The sequence below is a fragment of the Lissotriton helveticus genome, chromosome 1_1, assembly GCF_964261635.1.
Source record: "Lissotriton helveticus chromosome 1_1, aLisHel1.1, whole genome shotgun sequence".
NCBI classification, from domain to species: domain Eukaryota; kingdom Metazoa; phylum Chordata; class Amphibia; order Caudata; family Salamandridae; genus Lissotriton; species Lissotriton helveticus.
Genome location: NC_136057.1, coordinates 1280754444 through 1280777073, shown reverse-complemented (window position 1 = coordinate 1280777073; position 22630 = coordinate 1280754444). Strand labels below are relative to the sequence as shown.

General features: G+C 44.4%; 1 protein-coding gene across 8 annotated transcripts in view; it reads right to left on the bottom strand.

Moving 5' to 3' along the window:
• Nucleotides 1-22630, bottom strand: part of PTPRZ1 (protein tyrosine phosphatase receptor type Z1) — a 656962-nt gene that overhangs the window by 271728 nt on the left and 362604 nt on the right. For all 8 annotated transcript variants that reach the window (XM_078680698.1, XM_078680707.1, XM_078680718.1 and 5 more), the window contains exon 9: nucleotides 5494-5678. In XM_078680698.1, the coding sequence (XP_078536824.1) occupies nucleotides 5494-5678 (185 nt within the window). The remainder of the gene's footprint in view (nucleotides 1-5493; nucleotides 5679-22630) is intronic.

Here is a 22630-nt window from a genome sequence, read left to right as displayed (position 1 = left end):
TCACTCAATCTATGCCAGCTCTTTTTTCTCCCTTGCCACACATGGAGCTGTGTCCCTGTCCCTTTAATTCAGAAGGCGTGTGATTATAGGTCTAGGTGTACTTCTAGGAGGTGGCTTGAGGTGGCTTGAGGCCAAGTGCCCTTTGGGCCCTCTCGACGATAAATTGTGGGGACAGCGATTCTGCCCCTATCACCTCCATTCTGCCTGTGTTCGCACTCTCTGAAATTCCCAAAATTCGAACATTATTCCCTCTACTGCGCCCTTCTATGTCCTCGTTCTTGGCAGCTATGACTTTTAAAAGTTTATCCATCTATGTGACAGTTTTCTGCAGGTGGGTCGTTGTGTCCTCTGTGTCCGATATTCGTTGTTCGGCCTCTTTTATTCGTGTTTCATGCCCCTCCAGTTTACACGCTATTGCATCCATCCGCGTCGTGAGCGTGTCCATCTTGTCTGCGATAGTGGCAAATCCCTGCCGTACTTCCGTAAGCATTGATTTCAAATCTTCGCCCACTTCTGGCTGGTGATCCTGAGTTCCTCAGTCTGCGCCAATCTCCTCCTCTGACGAATGGTGTCTGATTCCCTTCTTAGCCTCAAAAGTGAGACGCGGCTGTCGCGTATCTGGCTTCCCCATGATGGCGTCAAGACGTGGTCAATCGTACCCCCTTTGCACTGAGACCATCTTTTGTATGCACTATGCGCTTCTCCTATACTTGTTTTAAGTGCGTAGCCTTATATATCTTAACACCTCCTTGTACATAACATGGCTGGTTCGAATTATGCACATTGGTGCTATTTAGCCCGTTCGTGCCAACCCCTATAGTCAATAAGGGAACCACTTGCTCACTCCACCATACGCCTAGCGCTCTCTGTCGTGTCTGGCTGAGTTTGCACCGCTTATATCAGTCCATACACACCCCTCTCCGCTGTGTGTTTCTGCTGATGCAAGTGATTTCAGGCCTCAAAATCTTTATATCGCTCTGCCACTAATGTGCCCCATACTTCTATTTCCTCCAGTTATGTGTCCACTCCGTCTCTTGACATGCGGCCTTCACGCTTCATTCGTTCCGTGGGGACATGTATTCCACCTGAACCCGGGCCCACTGGCACCTTCAGGGAATTGCAGGCTCTGAATGGCAGTCTATACCAATTACAGTGCCCCTCACACGGCAAGGCGCGCAGACCTGGCGCAGTCTATACCCAGCCCAGCACCGGCACCAGTGACTTTTGCGGGCGGTAGCCACTTGAGCTCTAGCGCGGCCCGCCTCGCTGTTTGTGTTGCTTCTGGCTGCCTCCTACGTCTTCTAGCCGCCAATATTAATGCCTCACCCCCACGCTCTCACCGCTCAATCTCTGTGTCTCTTTGTCGATGTACTCAGAGCCGGAGGGCGATCCAGTACTGCCGTAGACAGCCGCCGGAGTGCTCACAATCGCCTGCGCCGCCATTTTGTGCCCCTGGCCCAGTGACCACATATGCGTCCCGGGACTCACATCCTCGCCGCACCCTGCTCACTGCTCCAGCCGAGCCTGGGGCGCCTTCCGTTCTACGTTTTGCCGCTCTGCTCAACACCGAAGACCTCTTACATCGCCATAAAACTCAACTTCTCTTCAGATGCTCGTGTTCCGCTACCTGTATCCTCACTTTCTCGGGTAGAACAGCTGATTTTCGACGAGGATTAATAATGAATTGCTGCCGGACTGCGAGAGCCTCACACAGTGGCGGCCATTCTGCTCGTGCGCCACCTAGCGCCCCATGCAGTGTGCCTTCCTTCCTTGGTATAAGGACACACATGGAGTAGACTCCTGCCCATTGTTAATTGTGCAGTACTTCCTCTATCACTAATGGGATAGTGTGAAAATCTCTTTTGTGTTAGCAAGGTGGTGTATTTGGAGCTAGATGTGTTACATTGAGTATCCATTTAGTGCCGCTGACAGCACCCACTTTTCCATTCGCATCTTCCTCCATTCCTTAGGTCAATAATTCAACCTTCCCCCTGGCAGGTGTTGTGGGACCAGGAGAAACTAATAATGAGAGTCAGTGTTTGGTAGTGGCTGAGTCTCCTTTCCGAACTGAAGCTTTTGTCATGACCACTGTCGGTGGCGTGGGAACCTCTGCAGTGCAAGGGCTGGTTTTGGAAACCCCTACTGTGGTTGCTAGCTGTGTTGGCTGGTAAAGTGACCGATTGGCTAGAGTTCATAGTCTCATCACCACCAGAAATGTGAATGTTATCAGTAAGTAAATCAAAAAGCTGCTGTACCTCTGGGAGGAATTCGGAAATATGTAACCAAGTGTGGTGATGTAACGTGATGTGGTGTTAATTTGCTTAAATACCCTATTGGCGGTATCTAATGTGCTGAGCATTCCAGCATTTGCAATAATTTTTCCTTCAGCAACAATGTCTTCTAGATTCTTATGATACTTCTCTGGAAGGTGTTAAAGAAGTTCTTTCATTTGTTCCCATTGGAAGTGCTCACATCAGTCAAGTAGGGTCTAGGCTTCACAAAGAGTTATGCAGCAGCTCCCCAAATGGCCACCAATTTTTCCACTGAGTTGAGGTAGTTACTTTCTTTATTTGGTAGTGTGCATTATGTTTTCAACAAAGTTTTAATGAGGAAATCAGTTCCTCCTGTTTAACGGCCATGATGCCGTCATAATACATTGCTTCTCTAACTATAACTGTATGCAGAGGTTTTGTCTGGAGGTAAAATCCTACAGAGATATTCCAGTGGTTCCTCATCTGAGTTAATACCTACTTATTTCATGCGCCTTCATTGTGTGAGGGAAGGTCCACAGATGTTGAATATATGTAGTCATCATGAGGAGGTTGCTACTGAGAATGATGGCCTGATGTTCCAATCACATTTAGTGGTCTTCGTGCACTTTTGAATGCGATAGGGGAACAAATATGATGACGTGGCATCCTCTTGTCCGAAGGGGCAAACTTTCTGATACAGAACTGGTACACCTGACCAGACTCGTGGAATTTAAATTCATACTTTTGACGTTTTTTCCATTTTCAGGCTTGTGAGTCAATATAATGTGTTTTGAACTCAAATCTTGATTTACTGCTTATGTAAGTGTGTTCTGAATGTGTTCCTCATAATATTTTCGTGGTCGAGGTTGTTTTTGGTGCTGGTGTATAGATGATTCCAAAGTCAGCTCTAAAGAAGGAGTGCCTTCAGAAATAGCTTATCAATGCCAGTCCTCTATTGGTGTGGTCGTTTTGGGGCTCAATCCTCTTCAACTTTCAAGGCAGTGCTTCAGATCTGTTCCAGTGATTGGTGTGAAGACTTGGAAAGACTCTGTGTAGATCATGGTGCGAGTTCTGAGTAACCCTCACATGGAGCTGGAGCTTGCATTTCAACCAGAGGTGGAGTCTTTGTACTTCTCCCTTCTTGACTCACCCTGTTAACAGCCTCATGTTCAGATCCTCCATATGAATAATACGTTTCTTGCTCCTGGTTTTGCAGTTCTCAAGGACTTCAATAGTCCTCGTCTGCATCAACGTCCTCATACACCCCAAAGCTAATTTGTCTTGATATTCCAATGTCGTAGCTGCCCACCTAGGATTGGGAAAGTTATAGTAAGCCAGTTTCCAACTGAAATGCTGGCACACTGAGCATCTTTGTTCATCGTGATCTCTTGGAAGAAGCAGAATACAAACTCTATGATGATTGGATTGCGATAACCTTGTAGGATATTGAGGAAAACATTGAAATGCCAAATTTTCAATCCTCTACCTCCCAAGAATACTTCTCATACGGCCTAGAAGGGGAGAATACAGGATTCATTGATCATTGATGCATTGAGTCGGTATCTTTCCATGACTCGCACGTAATAGAGGTCGTCAGATTCATCCGGGACTCTCTATTCTTAAATTATTGTTTTTTTTATCACAATGCAGTTTTGAAGGGAGAGAACCAAACTTTTGCTCTGAATCTGATAGCGAACCAAAACAAAACCTAGGGTGGAGTCTGAACGCTGATGCTGCTACGTGATCATGAGTCATTCACAAAACCAAAACTCAAACTTTGAAATAAACGAGACGTAATATTTCAAACCCCACAGACGATTGACAGGGTAATGCAAAACGTGATCTGCATCACCACAAGCTGTAAACATGCAACACTGCACTGTGTTGTGCTGTTTCATAATTTCTGGCATTATCAACATCTTAATGTCCTCAGTCCTCAGATTCTAACAGTCAGTGTCTTCGATTTGGATTTTGTTTATCATACAGGTATGGCAAAATGATCCGCTTCTCAGCGTCAGGGCACGTCTTAAATCTCTTTGTAATTCTTGTATTGTTCAAATGGGAGCTTCTCTGTATAGCTGAAATATTGTCACTTCAATGGGCAGACTGGATAAATTGTCCTGAAAGCTTTTTTTATCACAATTTTTGTGCATTGGACGAGTGGGACTATTTCTGTTGTGCTGCTCTAAATGCACATTCCCAAGGGCCAGAAGAATTTTACATATGTGTGCTTACCCATGTGTCATGAGGTATGATCATTTACTTGAGGGTAGCTATCTTTCATATCAATTTCATCACTTGGAAAGTGTTTATGAAACCATAACTATTTGTTTTCAAGAGAATGCATCTGTTCATGAATTTCATTGGCGACCTGAGTTTAATGTTAGTTCGTGAGATATCATTCTAGTGAACCTAGATTTCATCCCCTGGAGAGCCCAATCTCTGTCTTATTTCCTTTGCCTCATCGATTTGGTTATTAAGAATTACGGTGCATTAACAAAGGGGGAAAGGATGTGGTCTAACGGCTAGAGCGCTCGACCTCGAAGCTGGGCAACCAGGTTCGAGTCTCAGCAGGGACGCAAATAATCATGTAATTCTGGGCAAATCAATTAATTTCCCCAGCCTTATAAAATGAATGTGTCCATCTGTAACGCAACTGGTGCTCATGTAATATGCTCTGATATATTGTGGTTGAGTTTGTGATATGTAGAACTCCCCAAAAGAATAAGATATTGACAAGTTAAACCATTCTGCAGTGTTTCAAAACTGCCCTTTTTATATCCCGTCACTCTTCCTGAAAGCAAAGAAAAAACAAGCAATTCTAATTGCCATCGGGGCCCATTGTTAGCTGTGCCATGCAAACAGCAGGTTAAAAATTTCTTCTATAGACAAAATTTAACAAAGCAAAACGTATTTATAAAAACCCTGCTTCAACTACATCATTTTATATTCTCTGCTCTTTTTACTTCAGAGAACCAAACAATACAGTCCAGTATTTCACTTATTGTTTTCAGTAAACCTCTGACTGTTTTGAAAACACTACTTTTGATTCTAACGGCAACAAACGAACAGGCGACATGGTCCAATATTGCCGTCTTTGGGTTCTGATGACATTTACAAGCCACATTCGGCTTTATACTTAAGTGCAGTACCAGAATTCTTACACAACTTTACAGACAATACAGCACAAGGATTGGGCAATCATAGGACACATTCTGCACAAAAGAGAATTGATCATTACCAGATCCTGATAGCCATCGGTCAGAAGTTCCTGCTTTGGCTGGTCTTCGCCATCCAGCTGCTGATAAAAGACAGCAAACCTTTCGATGACTGTGTCGTACACGACACGTGGCCGCTCCCAGGTGACCAGGAGGCTGCTGTAGTTCTTTGGCTCAGCTTGGACATTCTCCGCTTCTGTGCTGCAAACTGGAGTAACAGAGGGGTCTTAGTTTTGCAGACTCCACAGATCTAAGCACATAGTTTTGATGGCGTTGTCGAGTGGTCTTTTCATTTAATCATGAATTCACTAATCATTTGTAGTATGCGAACATGCAGCAGGGTCACGCGCCCAAGGCGTGCTTTTTGCTAAAGGCAGAGGACGGGAGCAGCATTTGGCAGCACATGGCTCTATTTATGACCCGTTCAATAAGTCGTCAACCCTGGTCTAGCACCCTACTTCCAACCCATCTCCAACTCAACCATAATTCTAATGTCAACCCTCATAAAATGTCCAACCCCAACTCTAATCCAGATTCTAACCTCATCTCCAAATCCAGCTCTTACACCAATCTTAACTCCAATTCTAACCCAGCTCCAACCCCAAGACCTAATCACAACTCCATTTTCACCCTCGACTGCTACATGGCCCTACCACAGCTTCCATCTCTACTAGCAGATACATAAAACTACTTTACTTTCTTTCACTTTGAAAGGGCAACATCTATCATTTGGTCTGTCAATAAGAGTTTACTGCTCTTGTGACATATTCAATTAAAATCAGAAGTGGCCCGTGCAGGTAATAGCATAGGGTTGAGGGAAAATTAAATGAATAATGTGTCTATGGAATCCCCCGCCTCACCACCCCACCGATCTTATCTGCATGGGCCGCACCTGAGTAAAGGTATTCCTTTCATTCGATGGATCCATTGACTACTCCATCCTCCTGGGTATTTGCCTAGTGCTGTATCTTCCTTAATATTGTTTCAGAGGGTTGCACCTACATTTGCCTGATATATTAGATGTGTATGTTGCCTTTCCAAGATCAAGCATCAGGCCAACAAGGAGATAGCTTAACTACCAACTAATACAAGACACTGAACAGACAAGGTAATCAGTTGTAGGGATTTTGATCTGTGCTGGACTAGCCTATTTTCAGAAGTCTCTATGGCATTCAGCCTGGCAGACCATGTTAACCTCATCCATGCTGGTGACGAGCTCAGCTCATCATGGAGTACAGTTTGAGCTCCACTCATGACGAGCTGAGCTCGTCACGGCCGTTGGAACGTTCGCACGAGGGGCTAATTTCCCCGCTGTGCTGAACGTTCTAAAAACGAGTGCGGCCGTGACGAGCTCAGCTCATCATGAGGGCAGCTCCGCTTTGCCTCATGACGAGCTCAGCTCGTCACCAGCATTGGGGCGCTGCGCGCGGCCCCTACCCCCCCCCCGCACAGCGGGGGGGAAACACCCGCAGCGAAGGGGTTAAGTTTATGACTCTATTCGAGATGCTCTTCTCCACAAGTCTCCTTCGTCAGCACACATTTTTATAACTGCGCCTTGTATGGTCCAGAGTAGGCTTCACTGCATGCTGAATTTCACAGGTAGCGAGAACATTGCACATATAATAGGCGCTCTGGCTCAGCACAGTTGAGTTTAAGTTGTCAAAAGATCATATATATTCCTCTGAATTTCTATAAACTAATGCCTGGAATCCAGGCAGCATAAGTAGGAAACAATGAACAAGGACTGCTTCCATCTGTCTACAACTTGTACTGTATAAAGATCATGAAATGATTAGGAGAAATGTTGAGTTATATCTGATAACTTTGCACACCTCAAATAAATTTTAAAAAACGGGAACACGACTCTGCGGGGAAGTAGCACAGCTCATCATGATCCTACCCCTTGTACTCTTTGTAATAAAAGAAATAAAAGAGCAGGGGTTACTAATGGATTTGTGCTATTGTGTGTCTTGAGTAGACATGCACATCCTTAAAAACACAAAGCCCTGCCTTCTTTTCTAAAGGGCTGGAGGTTTCAATCAGCAGCTTCATTGATCATCTTAAAACAGTGCTCTAGCCTTTAATGACGAAGAGTAAATAGTATTTCACATTGTGTAAGTGTCTCAGGAGAATGTAATACAAAATATCTGAGATAATGGCATGCCCAGACAAAAAAAGAATTACTTACGTCTTACTGATACTTGATGAAAATTGAAGATCTGATGGTATTAACCAAGGCACAGAGCAGTGCAAGCCATACAAACAATCAGAAAACACATACATGGATTTGTATAAAAGACAGTCGCGGCTGGTCCTGGGAATCACTAGTGGAGCGGAGGCAGTGAGGGTGGAGGGGGTAGAGGAGGGTACGGGGTGGTGACTTTTTAAAAAAAATTACTTACCTGTCGGTCGGCTGCACGGCCGGCCGCCTCCTCTTTTCCATCCTCTTTCTGGTTTCTGCTGGAACAGGAAGCAGGATAGGCTCCCTTGAGCAAATCACAATGCTGCAATGCAGCATTGTGATTGGTAAGCACCCAGTCTTCTCTTGACCAATCACAACGCTGCATTGCAGCATCGTGATTGGTCTGAGCACCGTGGTCGGACACTCAGATGGAGAATGGAAGCCTGGGCATGTTTCCCACCCAGGCTGTAATGCAGCCTGGGTGGAGAACATGCTAAGTGTGCATGAATGTTTAGCCGGCACCAGAAGGCCCGCCAAACATTCATGTTCACTTAGGGGGGTATCACCACTCCTCCCCCCTGCGCAACCCAGTCCCGCCCCACAAAACTGCCGCAGTACAGAAAAATAAAATGATAATAACATTGCGTTAGTATCATTTATTTTTCATTTTTTGCCGTACTGTAAGGCAGTATGGCGAAGCTCTTCTGCCATAGCGGAGGAGCCGCCCCTGATAAGAGATAAGCTACTTGTAATGGCACAATTTTGTTTAAATCAAGTACCCGTGCAATTTTGTGGCATCACTGAGAGTGACGGCACAAACCACAAAACATGGAACTTTGCGGCACCTGACACTGACCAATATAGTGCACAGATTATTTACCCTATATAATCAAAGACACATAACCTCTTACAGAAATGCTCTTTCTCTCACTCAGGCTTCTTGTTCTCTCTCTGAAACGTGCATTACACATTGTAATATTGTAGTAAATTGTTAATTGTGAAAAACAAGAGTGTGTTCTGTACATTTGGTGAGTAAACAAGGACAGCAACTAAATATTAAACTCTTGATATTATGGTGGTCCCCTCCCCGAGCCTTAAGAGACACCGGGGGAAACCATCCCCCAGAGTCAAATCCATTAACATTAGGGGTGGGAGGCACTTGCCCTCCTTCCTCAAGCCCAAATGGGCCCAGGGGACCGAATTCCTCGGGAAATGCTTTAATTATAGGGGACAGAGGCACATGGCCTCCCCATCTGATGGGGCTAAATAGTTTTACATTTGGGTGTGTGCCCCCCTCCCCACGCCCAAATGGACCCCAAAGACCAATGTCCCTGGGGCCATATTTTAATTATAGGGGAGGAGGGGGTGTGGCCTTCCATCCAGAAGCCTTAAGAGGCTCCGGGGACCCCATTCCCAGGGGCCATGTTTTAATTACAAGTGAGAAGAGGTGCATAGCCCTCTCCTCCCTGGGCCTCAAGAGGCCCTGGGGACCTCGCCCGGGTCAAATACCTTATTATTTGGGGAGGAGGGCATGTGGCCTACCTCACCAAACCCACAGCCAACCCCCTGGGCCATATTTTAATAAATAAAACCCATTATCTAGGGCCTATGTTAAAAGGGGAGGGGGCGCGATCCCCCTCCCGAGATATTATCGGACTTGGGGACCCTCTCCCCTGGGGCCTGTACTATTGAAGGTGGGAGCCAGGGTGCCCACCCAGGGCAACCACCATACATTTATTGTGGCCACAGTGGGAGCCCCAAGGGCCTGTAGCCCCATCTGGCCATCGCATTCAGAGGGGGCCGACAGTGCTCCAGCCTGCAGGGAGAAGCTACTAATGCTCCCCTCCTCATATACTATGTTTTCAACCCTGGAGGTGGACTCCCTTGGTCCTCTGATGGCTCAGGGTGGGGGGGGTCATGCAACTCCCATCCCCATATACTATGTTTAAGGCCCCAGGTTGGTCTTTTAGTTGATCTCACTTGAGGTCTGTGCGAACACATTCATTTTTGAAGGTTTTTTTGTTGTTTTTGGCCAGCGGGATGGGTCTCTCTGGGTCTCCCCCATTGGTCCTTTGGTGTTGCGGTATCCCTACCCTGCCCCCTTATATATTTTTTTTTTATAAATATGTTCAGGACAGGGGGCTAAATCCCTGAGTCCTGTAATGGCTGCCAGCAACATTGTTTTCATGTTGCTGCCAGCCTGTCAGAGTGTTCACTCCCGCGGGAGTCAGACTCCCGTGGGAGCGAGATGGCCCATGGGAAATAAAGTCCCCTGTGCCAAGCCGAACGCTCTACTTTTAAATTGGAGCTCCCGCAAGAGTCTCTCAAGAATCCAGCAGACCCAAGCCTCCAGATATACAATTGTTTTTGTAACCTTAATTTCTCATAAATCACTGAACGCATTTACATCAAACACAAAAAGCACAATCTGTGGACCAAGATCTAGTTTCCTGCCAAGATTGGTTTAATTCTGTTCAGCAGCTTTGTCTAAAGAAGTCTAAGGAAAATGAATAGATATTTTGCATTTCGGGACCTCCTTTTTTTCTCGGCCCCTGCTTGACCATTCACCCGAAAACATGTACAAACTACTAAAAAGTACCATCTTTTGGGAAGTTTTATGAAGATTTGTCAAACGGTACTAAAGTTATTAGCACATACATACATATGCAGAACGGTGTTCACTCAACCCTCTTTATCCACTGGTCTGCTCAACAGTCATTCAGATTTTGCTTTTCTCTACCATGTCATCCGGCATGAAGAAATGTGTCAGCCCACTTCAACCATTGGCTCTCTTGTACTATGAGTGACAGCATTTTCATGATCACATTTACCGAGCAGTCTAAGAAAAGAAGTGCACTTCAGTGCCAGGGCTGGTGTGCCCATATTTTACTTAGTGCCAATAATGCCTTTAATTTGTAGGAATACAATAGGAATCGTATTTTACTGAGATGTGCAAAAAAAATCACAGTGTTTCTATATCTTTCTAATCACCTCCGTTTCTTAGGAAGAACCTGCACTGTTTTTTTTTTAATTATAATATGCACCCGTTATTTTTTTTCAATTTAAATATGTTATGGCAAGCATATGGCCACCTTCTTTTTATTTTTGAGCATTCGCTTGCAATGAAAAAAATAATAATAATAATTGGAACTGCTTACCAAGGACAGACTAATATGCTTTGGCAAACCTTCTGTGTTTTAGAGTCTGAAACATGTAATTGTAAAAGCAGGGCCATAAATCTATTAAGATCTATTATGCACACCTGACAGAGGCCAGCAGAGAAGTTGTGCCCACAAACTGAAACTGTGTGCTATTGTATGAAAGCCTACCTAAGCCTTCGCCATTGGTCCAGAGTAGTCTTGTGGGAGCTCACAGCAGCTATAGGCAGTTACAGGCCCTGGGGAATGCTGAAAAGATGGCCCTCCAACAACAGCTGGGTCTTCCAATATCAAGATCTAGGTGATGCTGGAAAGACAGCACTACCCAACTCTTGTGTAGAATGTGGATTGACCACCTTCCACTGCACGACCGGCTTGTAGTGTCCCATAAGTAGCAAGACAGTGAGATAGGCGGTGGCAGACAGACATGACAGTTCTGCGATGGTAAGAGACATAGCTTACTCTTTCCATGGGTGAGCTTACAGAGGGGGGGGGATAGGAGAGCCCTGAAACCCAACAATGGCGGTTGTAACAGTTTAAAGTGGAAGAAGGCGTGCGCTGACATCACAACTCACTTGTAAAAACTTATTATCACAAGCAAGAAGTGATATATTTTCTTACTTTACATGTGTCTAATGACAGACCAAACTCAGAAATAAGAAAATAAAGAACAGGAAATATTTCAGTTTTCAAACTCCTATTTATTATATTAGTTACAGCTGTGAGGTAGAGCTCTGTTGCCCTGATGTCTAGAAGGCAGAAGTGAGGTTTGGATATTAATTAATGAGATTCTACTTCTTAGAAGTTCATTTTAGGGAGTATGGATGTAAGCTGACTGCTTCAGAGTCTTGTTTGTTCTTTTTCTCCTCTGTAGACAGAGGTCTGGCTAGGTGGGGAAATATGCAGGAGTTTCTGCAGCTGACACTTAATTGGCACCACTTTTTGATTCATAGATTCATAGATGCCTGTGCAGACTTCATTGACGGGAAATGGATGATGTGTTTTGAAAATGATATCCTTCTGGAATTAGGATACGCATTGATTTCAAGGCTTTATGGATACCCTTCACGTCTCTGCGTCACATAGCCCATAAATATCTTCAACACACATTTCTGCGCCACCTTCCCATTAGGCCGCTTCGATCTGCATCAGCAGATAACCTAGTTCTTCCTAGATTTAAAAGGTCTCCCTGGGGAGGCAGACGTTTTGTGGTCTGTACTGTTAGACTGTGGAACTCCTTGCCCCTCAGCATTAAAAGAAACACTGATCTGCTGACCTCCAGAAAGGCACTAAAACATGGCTCTTTAATCATGAATCTGTACCTGCTATCTGCATTGAGACATCTTGACTTCCTCCCTCTGGCCCAGCGCCGAGACACCTCCAGGTATTAGAGCGCTTTATAAATCTCCATTTTATTAATTTAATTTCAGATGACAAAAGAATGCATGCAGATTGGCTAAAGGTGTGGAAGTGCCATTCCTGGTACCTGAAGGACTGACGTATCTGAGAGTGCCTGGGCTGACTCAAGGTCTGGCAGGGGTGACTGCCTGTCACAAGCAAGAGGGAGAAAAAGTGAGAGACAAAAAAAATGGGGGAATAAAGTGAGAAAGAGAGTGAGTGTGTGTGTGTCTATGTGTGTGTGTGTGTGTGTGTGTGTGTAGAGAGAGCTCATGTTCTCATGTCAGTGTTTGGTCTTGTGCTTGTTTCGATAATATTTTAGCAGTAGCATAGGATTGTGGAATGTGGTGCGTATTCTGGAGTGAAAGCGAGAAGATGGAATGTAATGTGGAGAGGTTGTTGAGGTTTGAAAGTTGGAACACTTGGACTGTATGGAGGTTGGTGATAGAACCAGCTCTCACAGTGTTTACTGCTCCTTTCATAAGTGGAACCTGCCTTTAATAAAGCATTCATGTTGAAGCTCAACCTGGACTCACTCGTCTTTCAAAGAGCTATGTTTCACAGCAGCACACCGTTGACTTAGTCCATCTCCGAAGGATGTTGGGTGCTGGCCATATTCTGTTTGTATCTGTTTTTTTACCAGCCTAGGAGAAATGTATCATTGTCTTTTGCCCGACCTTGAACAGGCCACTGCAAGAAGAGCAAGGAGGAGGGGGATTACCTATTCACAAGCCTCTGGTGGTAGTGAGCTGTCCTCAAGGCCTACCACACACAGCTTCCTTGAGTTGTTTTTATCTTGTTTGGGACAACCTCAGTCTTTAGCATCTTTTGGGGAAGTCAGCGTTCCCCTTGGGGGTAGTCCTCAAAACACAAGTGTCTTCCCTACCCCTAGATTGGTGTAAAGTGCATTTTCCATACTTTGTTGAGTTTAAGTACACGGACGAACAACAACCTTTCCTTGCCTGATTCATAGGACATGAATATCATTGTATATATGAGAAAGTCATTCTTTCGCAACTTATATTTATGCATGGACCATGATGGCATATGTCATGTTTAGAGTCCATCAAACATCACAATGGTGTCCTTCTCTATAAGTAGACGCTGTTGTTGTTGGCTTCTCAGCTATGATGTGGCGTCTATATATCCTTCCTGATCTATGAAGCCAAATATGACTGCTGCCTCCCTTTTACTGGTTAGAGGAACCACAGCAATGCAATGTGTGCTCCTCATAGTAGCCAGGCTGCACACATTGGAGGGGTGAAGCAGATGACTATAGGATAACTATGGATGGGCCAAGAAAGTGCCACATTCAGCGCTAGGTCACTGTGTCATGTATCTAGGCTGAAAACCCGCTGTGAAGTAAATTTATGGACCACGTGGACTTAGAATGCAATTGGAGAAACATGTACGGATCCTTCAGTGGTCTATCACAAGTCACATGTTCGACTTTCAACAATCAAGCAAAAGGGTTTGAGAGCTGATAGGGTGAACCCAGCACTTAAAATCAGCTTCACTGCACCAACGCCGCCCTAGCTTCAGATATAAAACACAAAGTCACAGAAACTGTTCAAAATACCTATACAGGTAAGCAGGGCCGGCTTTAGCTCTGGTGGCGCCCGGTGCGACAATAATTATTGGCGCCCCCACACACCTGACCTCCTCCTCAAATTCTCTCACTTCCACTGGGCATAAGTGCCCCATATCTCTCCAATCATAAGTAAGGCTTCCAGTTTTCCGTTTTTACTGATTTTTACAGATAAATACAGAAAAAAAACAATATATTTCCTGTCTATTTATTTTTAGCACTGGAAAGCTACAGAAAATTGTGCTCCTTGTGAGTGACTCTCTTTGTTGTCCTTCGTGAATTTCAGACCAGCTGCTAAGCAGATAGACACCATGGGGATTTAAAAACAGGATGAGGTTCCCTTAAATACAGTTATATGGTAAGATACATTTGAATAAAATGCTAATATTTACCTATCAGTGTAGTGCTTGTTATATTTGACTGCTTAATTAGCTAAAATGCAACAGGCATCAAAGTACGAGTGCATACTTATCAGTTAAATAAATGTGGAAATATACCATGTTTCTCAAAACATAAAATAAATATGGATAAATGCCAATAAAAAAGCCCCAAAAATAAATATGGATAAATACAGACAGAAATGTAAAAAAACATAAACACCATAAAACCAGGAGCCCTAATCATACAGTGCTGCTAAACACAGCACCCCCCCTGGGGTCAGCGCCCCCGCCACAGGTCAGCTCCCAGTGTGGCTGCACCAGTCGCACTGCCCTTAAGCCAGCCCTGAAGGAAAGTCTGCAACTCAAAGGGTACTACTTGGTTTTGCAGGCATACATCACAGACCTGTAAACTAGGCTTTGTTTCAGTAAAATACCATGTGCTGGACGATCTCAGGTTGTTGGCTGACAGTAAAAAACCTAGCGCACTGATACTTTTAGACCTGTCAGCGGCGTTTGATACTGTCAGCCATACTCTACTTTTGGACAGGTTGGCCAGTTATGGGTTTCGGGATTCAGCCTATCAATGGCTGGAATCTTTCCTATCCGGGAGAACCCAGAGGGTCCAGTTGGGAGATACGGTATCAGGAGTGGGAAAGCTCACATGTGGGGTTCCCCAGGACTCTGCTCTATCTCTAGGCATGGGCGGATTTTGCGGATCCACGATTCGCGGATTTGCGTATTCACGGATCGTGGATCCGCAAAATCCGCGGATTTTGCGGATTTGCGTACCCGCGGATTTGGGGCGGGGCTTCCATGCGAGTGCACATGCCTCTTGTGTGTATAAAAGGTCAGAGACCGATCAGAGCAGCAGATGAAAGATGCAAAGGCCTCTGGGTAGATGTATAGTGCTTTTACTACACTACAGCTGCCTAAAGTGCCAGAGAGTTGTCTACAGCGACCAGGTGTGTGTTACTATGCAATTGCGCCGAAGGGCGCAGGGGTCCCTTGAGTGAGCTGCCCATCATAGTGGGTAAATGGCGGGAAGACGGTGCACACCGCGAGTGTGTGGGCGGGGCCAAACGGACGGCGCTTCCATGCGAGTGCACATCCCTCTTGTGTGTATAAAACGTCAGAGACCGATCAGAGCCGCAGATGAAAGATGCAAAGGCCTCTGGGTAGATGTATAGTGCTTTTACTACACTACAGCTGCCTAAAGTGCCAGAGAGTTGTCTACAGCGACCAGGTGTGTGTTACTATGCAATTGCGCCGAAGGGCGCAGGGGTCCCTTGAGTGAGCTGCCCATCATAGTGGGTAAATGGCGGGAAGACGGTGCACACCGCGAGTGTGTGGGCGGGGCCAAACGGACGGCGCTTCCATGCGAGTGCACATCCCTCTTGTGTGTATAAAACGTCAGAGACCGATCAGAGCAGCAGATAAAGATACAGAAGCTCCTGGCCACAGGAACAGCACGAGGATTGCGCTTGTGAAAGTCAAGAATGCAAAGGCCTCTGCCCAGCATCACACCTAATTTTCGATGGTATATTTAGGAAGAAGGCACATCTGCCCAGCCTTGACAACGCTCACGATTGTTTTTGGGCAGATGAATGAGTCACTGAATTTAAGCTTCAACTAGGGCACATGCTTAATCGGTATCTGAAAGTGCCTGCGGTTGAGGTTTAATTTTTGTGCCAGGACCGTCGTGCCAGAATGAACCCTGCCCTTCATATTTATTCAAGAAGACGCCACCATTTTGTGCCTGTGGTAACTAATTTACGATGGCGCCGGCAAGCTGCCAGCGCCATCCTAAAATAGTTACTAAATTAGCTTCAACAGGAAGCTCTAATAGATAAAATAAAGCAGGCGCTCGATGACCTGCTTTATCTTATCTATTAGAGCTTCCTGTTGAAGCTAATTTAGTAACTATCTTAGGATGGCGCTGGCAGCTTGCCGGCGCCATCGTAAATTAGTTACAACAGGCCAGCAAGGCTTGAACTTTTGCCCCCGGAATCCGCCGCTCGCGGATTGCGAATTTTCGGTAAATTCGTGAGAGTTCGCGGATCGCGGATTTGCCGAAAATTCGCAAAATCCGCGAGCGTAGCGGATTTTGCGCTCATGCTTATCTATCTCCCCTTCTGTTTAACTTGTACCTACAACCCCTAATAAAAGCCCTGGTTGAGATGGGCTGCCGCGTATACAATTATGCGGACGATACTCAGTTGTTGTTGAGCATGGACGACACTGAACAGGCCCAGTTACAGGCACAGGAGGTACTTAGATTCACAGTCAACTGGATGTCCAGGAACCTCCTGAAGATTAACCCCGAAAAAACCGAGGTGTTAATAATTTCATCTATTTGTTCACCCTGGAGTGACCTGTACTGGCCCCAGGAATTGGGCCCCACCCCTAAGCCAGCTGACTTGGTAAAAAGCCTTGGTATTAAGATAGATCCTGCCCTTTCAATGGTGAGCCAGATCTCCTCCGTTGTAGGAACTTGTAATGGTCTTATAAGACAATTGCGCAAACTAGTTCCGCTCCTCTCACAGTCCATGCTTCGCACTGTAGTCTCTGCCACTATACTCTCGCGGCTGGACTATGGAAACGCGCTCTACCTGGGCTTACCAAAGGTATTAACCAATAGACTGCAGGTGGTTTTAAATGATGCGGCAAGACTCATCTATAAACTTCCAAGAAAATCACATGCCTCCCCGCTGCTGCAGAGCCTTCATTGGCTGCCAGTGACGCAAAGGTCTGCCTTCAAAAGTCTCTGCATAGCCCATAAGTCCATCTATGGGCAAGCCCCTGCGTATATTAAAGAAAGGCTGGAGATCTACCGGCCAGAAAGAAGTCTAAGGTCCTCCGAGGCTCAATTGCTTGTGTGTCCTCGGTTTAAACTGGCCACAAAAGGTGGAAGATCTTTTTCGGTCTTGCTGCCTAGGATCTGGAATAAACTGCCTGAGGCTCTTTGTAAAGATGGAAACCGGCTCCACTTTAGGAAAGCCCTAAAGACTATCTTATTTAGAGAAGCGCTGAGTCCAGTATAGTCTCTATCCGGTTCCTTTGCTGATTAGGTTGTTATGTTTTGCGGTCAAAAGCGCCCTGAGACCTGCCGGTGAATTGGCGCTATATAAACTGACATTAACAATAACAATAACAATAACAGTGTACGAAAAAATCTGAAGTGCGCATGCGTGGCAGGACAATAAACAAGGATAGACTGCCTCGTGAGCTCAGTGTCACAAGGACCACAAGGCAAGCACGCGGGGTGAGCAGTATCCCAATGACCTTCACATCTGGGGCGTTTGTGGGGCTGCACACACATCCGCGAAAAGAGGGAAACCCAAGTGCTGTTTGACAGAGAAGTTTCCACAGAGCAGATCGACCAGAACCATAAAATTTTCTAGATTGACCTGTGGATGTTTTGCTTACAATAACAATAGAGGTTTGTGAGGTGTACCACGGGCTGTGAGGCAACAGCTGTGACCAGGACAAGACCGTTTTTGTGCAGTTTACTTAAATCATGTAGTGTGTATAAACCGTGACAGCTACACGAAACGGGCCACCGCCCGTTAGATGCAAATAGCTATTCCACACATTTAGGGCCTCATTATGATTGCGGTGAATCCGCATACTCCGGGCCGGCGGAAGCCACCGCCGGCCCGGAGTATGCGGATTTACCGCCACAGCCACATAGAACACCCACCGCCAGATTAGGATGGCGGTGGGATTGCGGTTAGACCAGCGGCGGACGGCAGGTCCGTCCGCCGCTGATCCGCGGGGTGGGGAGGGCTATTTGGTGACGGTGTCTGCAAGACACCGTCAGCCAAATTAGGATTTGCACGGAGACATGCTTTTCCGCGGCGGCTTTTCCGCCGTGGAAAAGCATGTGGACTTTGGCTTTTGGGGGCCCATTGCGGGCCCCCAGGGTCTCGGGGGGTGGGGTATGCACATGGTGGGTACCAACATTTACATGCACAAAGCGGCAGGCACCGCGCGGTGCCTGCCACTTTGTGCATGTAAATGTAATACATGCATTTTTAACATTGCGATGGGTGCTGCTTGAAGCAGCACCCGCCGCAATGTTATTAATACAGGATGTGACCGCCAGGGTGGCGGTCACATCGTAATTTGCATGGAGGGACCGCCGCTGCCCCTGCGGACGGTCCCTCCACCTCTGGGGTGGCGGACGGACGCAGGTCCGTTCGCCATCCTAATCTTCCCCTTGATGTGTGCTCGCTTTGTATGGATGGGGAAACGCCACTGTTCCTATTATATGGACAAACATGTTGTCTGAAACAGGTACACGTCTTTCAGACGTTGCACATTACATTTCTGATTCGTACTGGTAACATTAAGGGTTTTTCGATCATTGTGATTTAAAAGGGCTCATATCACAACTGATAAAAGGGCAAGGGATCAGTTGATAACAAGATGCTGTTCAAAGTTCAAGAAAGATGTTTGGCATTATAAATCCACATTTTAGCGTGATAAATGGCTAGGGAGACTGTTAGACTTAGCAAAAAACACCGAAATGACGTAGCAGAACATAAAACAAATGTAGGGTTGAAGGTTAATGTGGTGAAAGAAGAGGAAGGGGCAGTTTGCAAAAACGAAATTATTTTGTTACAGAATAATTCAGGAAATTACTAAGGCCATAACAGACTGGAATCATAAGTACATTGGACCGGGACAAAGAGTGTCCCATCTGCTTAATTACAGAAAGTGCACAGCAATTGGACAGGACTAGACGGGTGTGCGTAGACCAGGCATATAAGTTGGGTTTTGTATGGGAGGCGCATTTAAGTTCATTCTAACCTCTTCACTAAGTCGCGAATTCCGCCACAGTGCTGGACATTCCAATCACGGTCGTGGTCATGACGGCTCCCGGCCGTCGTGTGCACACGCCCACATGACGGCTCCCGGCTGTCGTGTGCACACACCCACTGTGACTCATGACGGCCGGGAGCCGTCATGAGCATGGAAGAGGTTAAAGAAGAGGGGCCGTGTGAAGAAACCGGAAGGAGATGGCGATGTTTATACAAGTTTTAAAGGGGATGATACTCAAGGGTTGGAATGTGTGGCGATCAAGACAGATCCCGGAAGAGGTAGAAAAGTGACAGTGGGTGGACCTGGTCTAGGATTATGATTGTTTCAGAGAAGTTCAATGAGTTGTGAGGCAGATGGGTGTTGTTATCTCCAGATAGTATACCAGGTGCAAAAGGATACGCAAAAGGATACACACCTTAGTTGATAAGAAGAAGGTGAATTCAAGATGATGCTTAAACTGGCAACAAGGGAACAAATGTTGACAATCAATGACTATAAAAACATTTTGGAAATGCATACTGAATTTTGGGATAGGTATGCTAAATTGGTTAGTCATAGGGTGAAAGGGAAGAAAGCATAATTACTATAAAGTGCAAAAGGCTCAATTAGGTGGTAGTAATGATTTGAACGCGTTAATAAATAAGGTATGCAATGAAGTCATACTGAGTGTATTGAATGGTCTGGTGTCTAGGGTTTTTGGGGAAAAAAGAAAACATGCTGCATGCTTTTTGATTTGACAGATTCCGTTTTTTAGAATTTCATGGTTAATCTGATTTCCGAAACCGAAACATAATATAGAAATTCCTATTGTTGGGGAAATTGATGGAAAGTCCCCCTACAGCTTCTCCCACTCATTTCAGACCTAGGTCTACTATACCCTTCCACTCTGGCTTTTGATTTAAATGCAGCACGGACTGTCAACCCTCCATCTACAAAATGGGGTACTAAATAATATGGATGAAGCAAACATCTGTCACTTCTCAGCTGCATTTGACACCATCTACCACAAGAAACTAGTCAATAGCCTTCCCGCTGGAATGGGAATGGAGGCTCAGATGCTGAGATGTGTTTGTCCTCTTCTTTTGATCTAGATCCTAGATTGTGAATCTGCGATCTTTCAGATCTCACTCTTTATGGATCAACCACCATTTACTCCAAGGCTTCAACCATTTGCCTGTATGCTTCAAACGAAGCCTGTAGCATTTAGAAAAGTGCTACAAGACAAAAATATAGTGATGCATTAACACAGACAGTACCCAACTGTACCTCAAAATCACTGGCCCCTCAGATGTACCGAGCTTAAAAACTTTACAGAGAATCATATAATTATATGTGATTTATTTCCCTTGAAATTAAACCCAACGGAAAAAAAATTCTTTCTTCTTCTCTCCAAAGACTCTCTGGTTTAAAACAGATCGTCACAATCTCTGATCTTCACATCCACCCTATTCTTGGTTCCTTTCTCATTACCATTCAGTTACAACACTGAACAAATTCTAAAGAGACTATTCACAAAATGCATTTTGTAGTATGTTTAGTAGTACTAGAGTACTACTATTAGAGTACTAGAAAATGCTATTCACAAACCTACGAGTGTAAATCCCCACCGCTCCTATCATTCTAAGGGGAGATCCTTACACAGGCAAGACTACTACTTAGGAGTAAGGCAGTGACAGAAAAAAGGCTTGTTTACTAGTGAAGGGGAGGGGATTAGGGAGGAGTAAAGAGGGAGCTAGGGAGGTTTACGGAGGGGTTTAGAGAGGGAAATGCGGCCATCCATAAAATAGCAAGCCTGTTGCTATTCACAAATTGCATTTCTAAAGTTTATATAGTCAAAAAGGGACCCAGATCAGAAGTAAATTACTCCAGTTCATAGCTTGAGTAAGGTCAGCACTCCACATGGCTAACCCCTGGTACTGCAACACCCTCCAAAGAAAATAATGGAAGTAGGGACTTAATATAAAACTCCACAGGGAATAATATTAAATTAAGATACATTATTTAAGGTAGCTAAACATATAAATACACATATTTTAAAGTGAAAAAATATCCAAACATATTTATTGTTTAATTATATAATAATTTAACAACCTTTTGCAATTCATGAACTAATTTTATTTAATTACAAACATTACTTTTAATAAAAATGAATTCATAAGAAAAATTTATTCTTTTACTTTAGGTAGGGATTTATTTTTCAATTTAACATTGGAAATGTTTTTGAAATTAAATTTAATATATTTAAATAAGGTAAAGATATCATTCAAAATTACGTTAATAGCACAGTAGCATTTTTATTTTCTTCAACATTTAAAAGAAATATATAAAATTAATTTTGTTTACATTAATAGTTAACCACAAAATATTTTCTCAATTTTGTTTTTAGTTAAGTAAACTTGTTTTCAGTTTGCCCTATGCTTAACCATAGGAAGACTTCACATTTGTGATGTTCATCCACCTATTCTAAAGTACAGTGATTTAAACAAAAACGTTTATTCAACTTTATAATACGTTTTATGTTAAATATTATTGCCAATTCGTTTTATCTGTTTATTTAAAACTTAGAACAAACATAGAAAAATAGTACAGCCTGCAGCGGCCAGTTCATACGGGCTGAGGGGCCATGTCCAAAGCTCAGCCTGACAGACCCTCTTCTGGTTTAGGTCAGGCACCCGGGAGCTAGACATGTGCTAAATGTGCTGACTCCCGGCTGCCTGAGCTCAACTTTTATAGGCTGAGGATTTCCAGCCGTGTGGGAATGACCTTCTCAGCCTGGGAAAAGTGATGAGGGGGATCGTCACTGATTGCCTCAGACCTTGGTGCTTCAGTTTTAAGCCCTGAAATGCCCAGGGCTGAGTGCCAATCAGTGACACCTTGTCACAGAGTGGGGTGGGGTCAGCAGTCTCACTCCACCACTCGAGATTGGGACTGCTGCCATCCATCCTTGGCTGACCTAAGGAGAGCTGCTGATGGGGTACGTTTTATGTGTTTTTTTATGTGTGGTGTGAGTCTGCATGCATGTATGAATGTATGTGTATTTGTTAGTGAGTGTTGTGGATGGGCATTTGTGCGTGTAAGTTTGTGAATGAATGGGTGTGAGTGAGATGTGCGTGTGTGTGTGTGGACCGCCCACCCCCTCCCTGGTAAAATTACCAGCCGCCACTGATTACAGCACAATCAACTTAATTATGTATTAAATCTTTAGTTAATACATGAAAGTAAAATTGTTTTTCTGAAGTTTGAATTACAAAATAACTCCCCACAGAATGTAAACAAAAGTTTTATTATGCATAATTATTAAAAGTGGTGTACAGAATTAATTAGTAGTAGTTCAAATATACTTCACTAAAAAGTAACGTTCCAATAGTTTATACATTTGAAAAAGTGTGTTAAAATATTTTATAAGTAAATAATAAATATGTCTTATGTTTATATTTTTTAACATTAAATTATATTTATTTATATTTTAAACTATTATAAATCATTTAATTTCATGAAACATTATTTCCTATAAGATTTCATTTTAAGTCCTTGTCTCCAATACTTTCTATGGGAGAGTGTTACAGTATGAGTGGCTGGCCAAGGGTGGTGCTGGATTTACTTATGCTTTTTGGCAATAGTGATTTACAC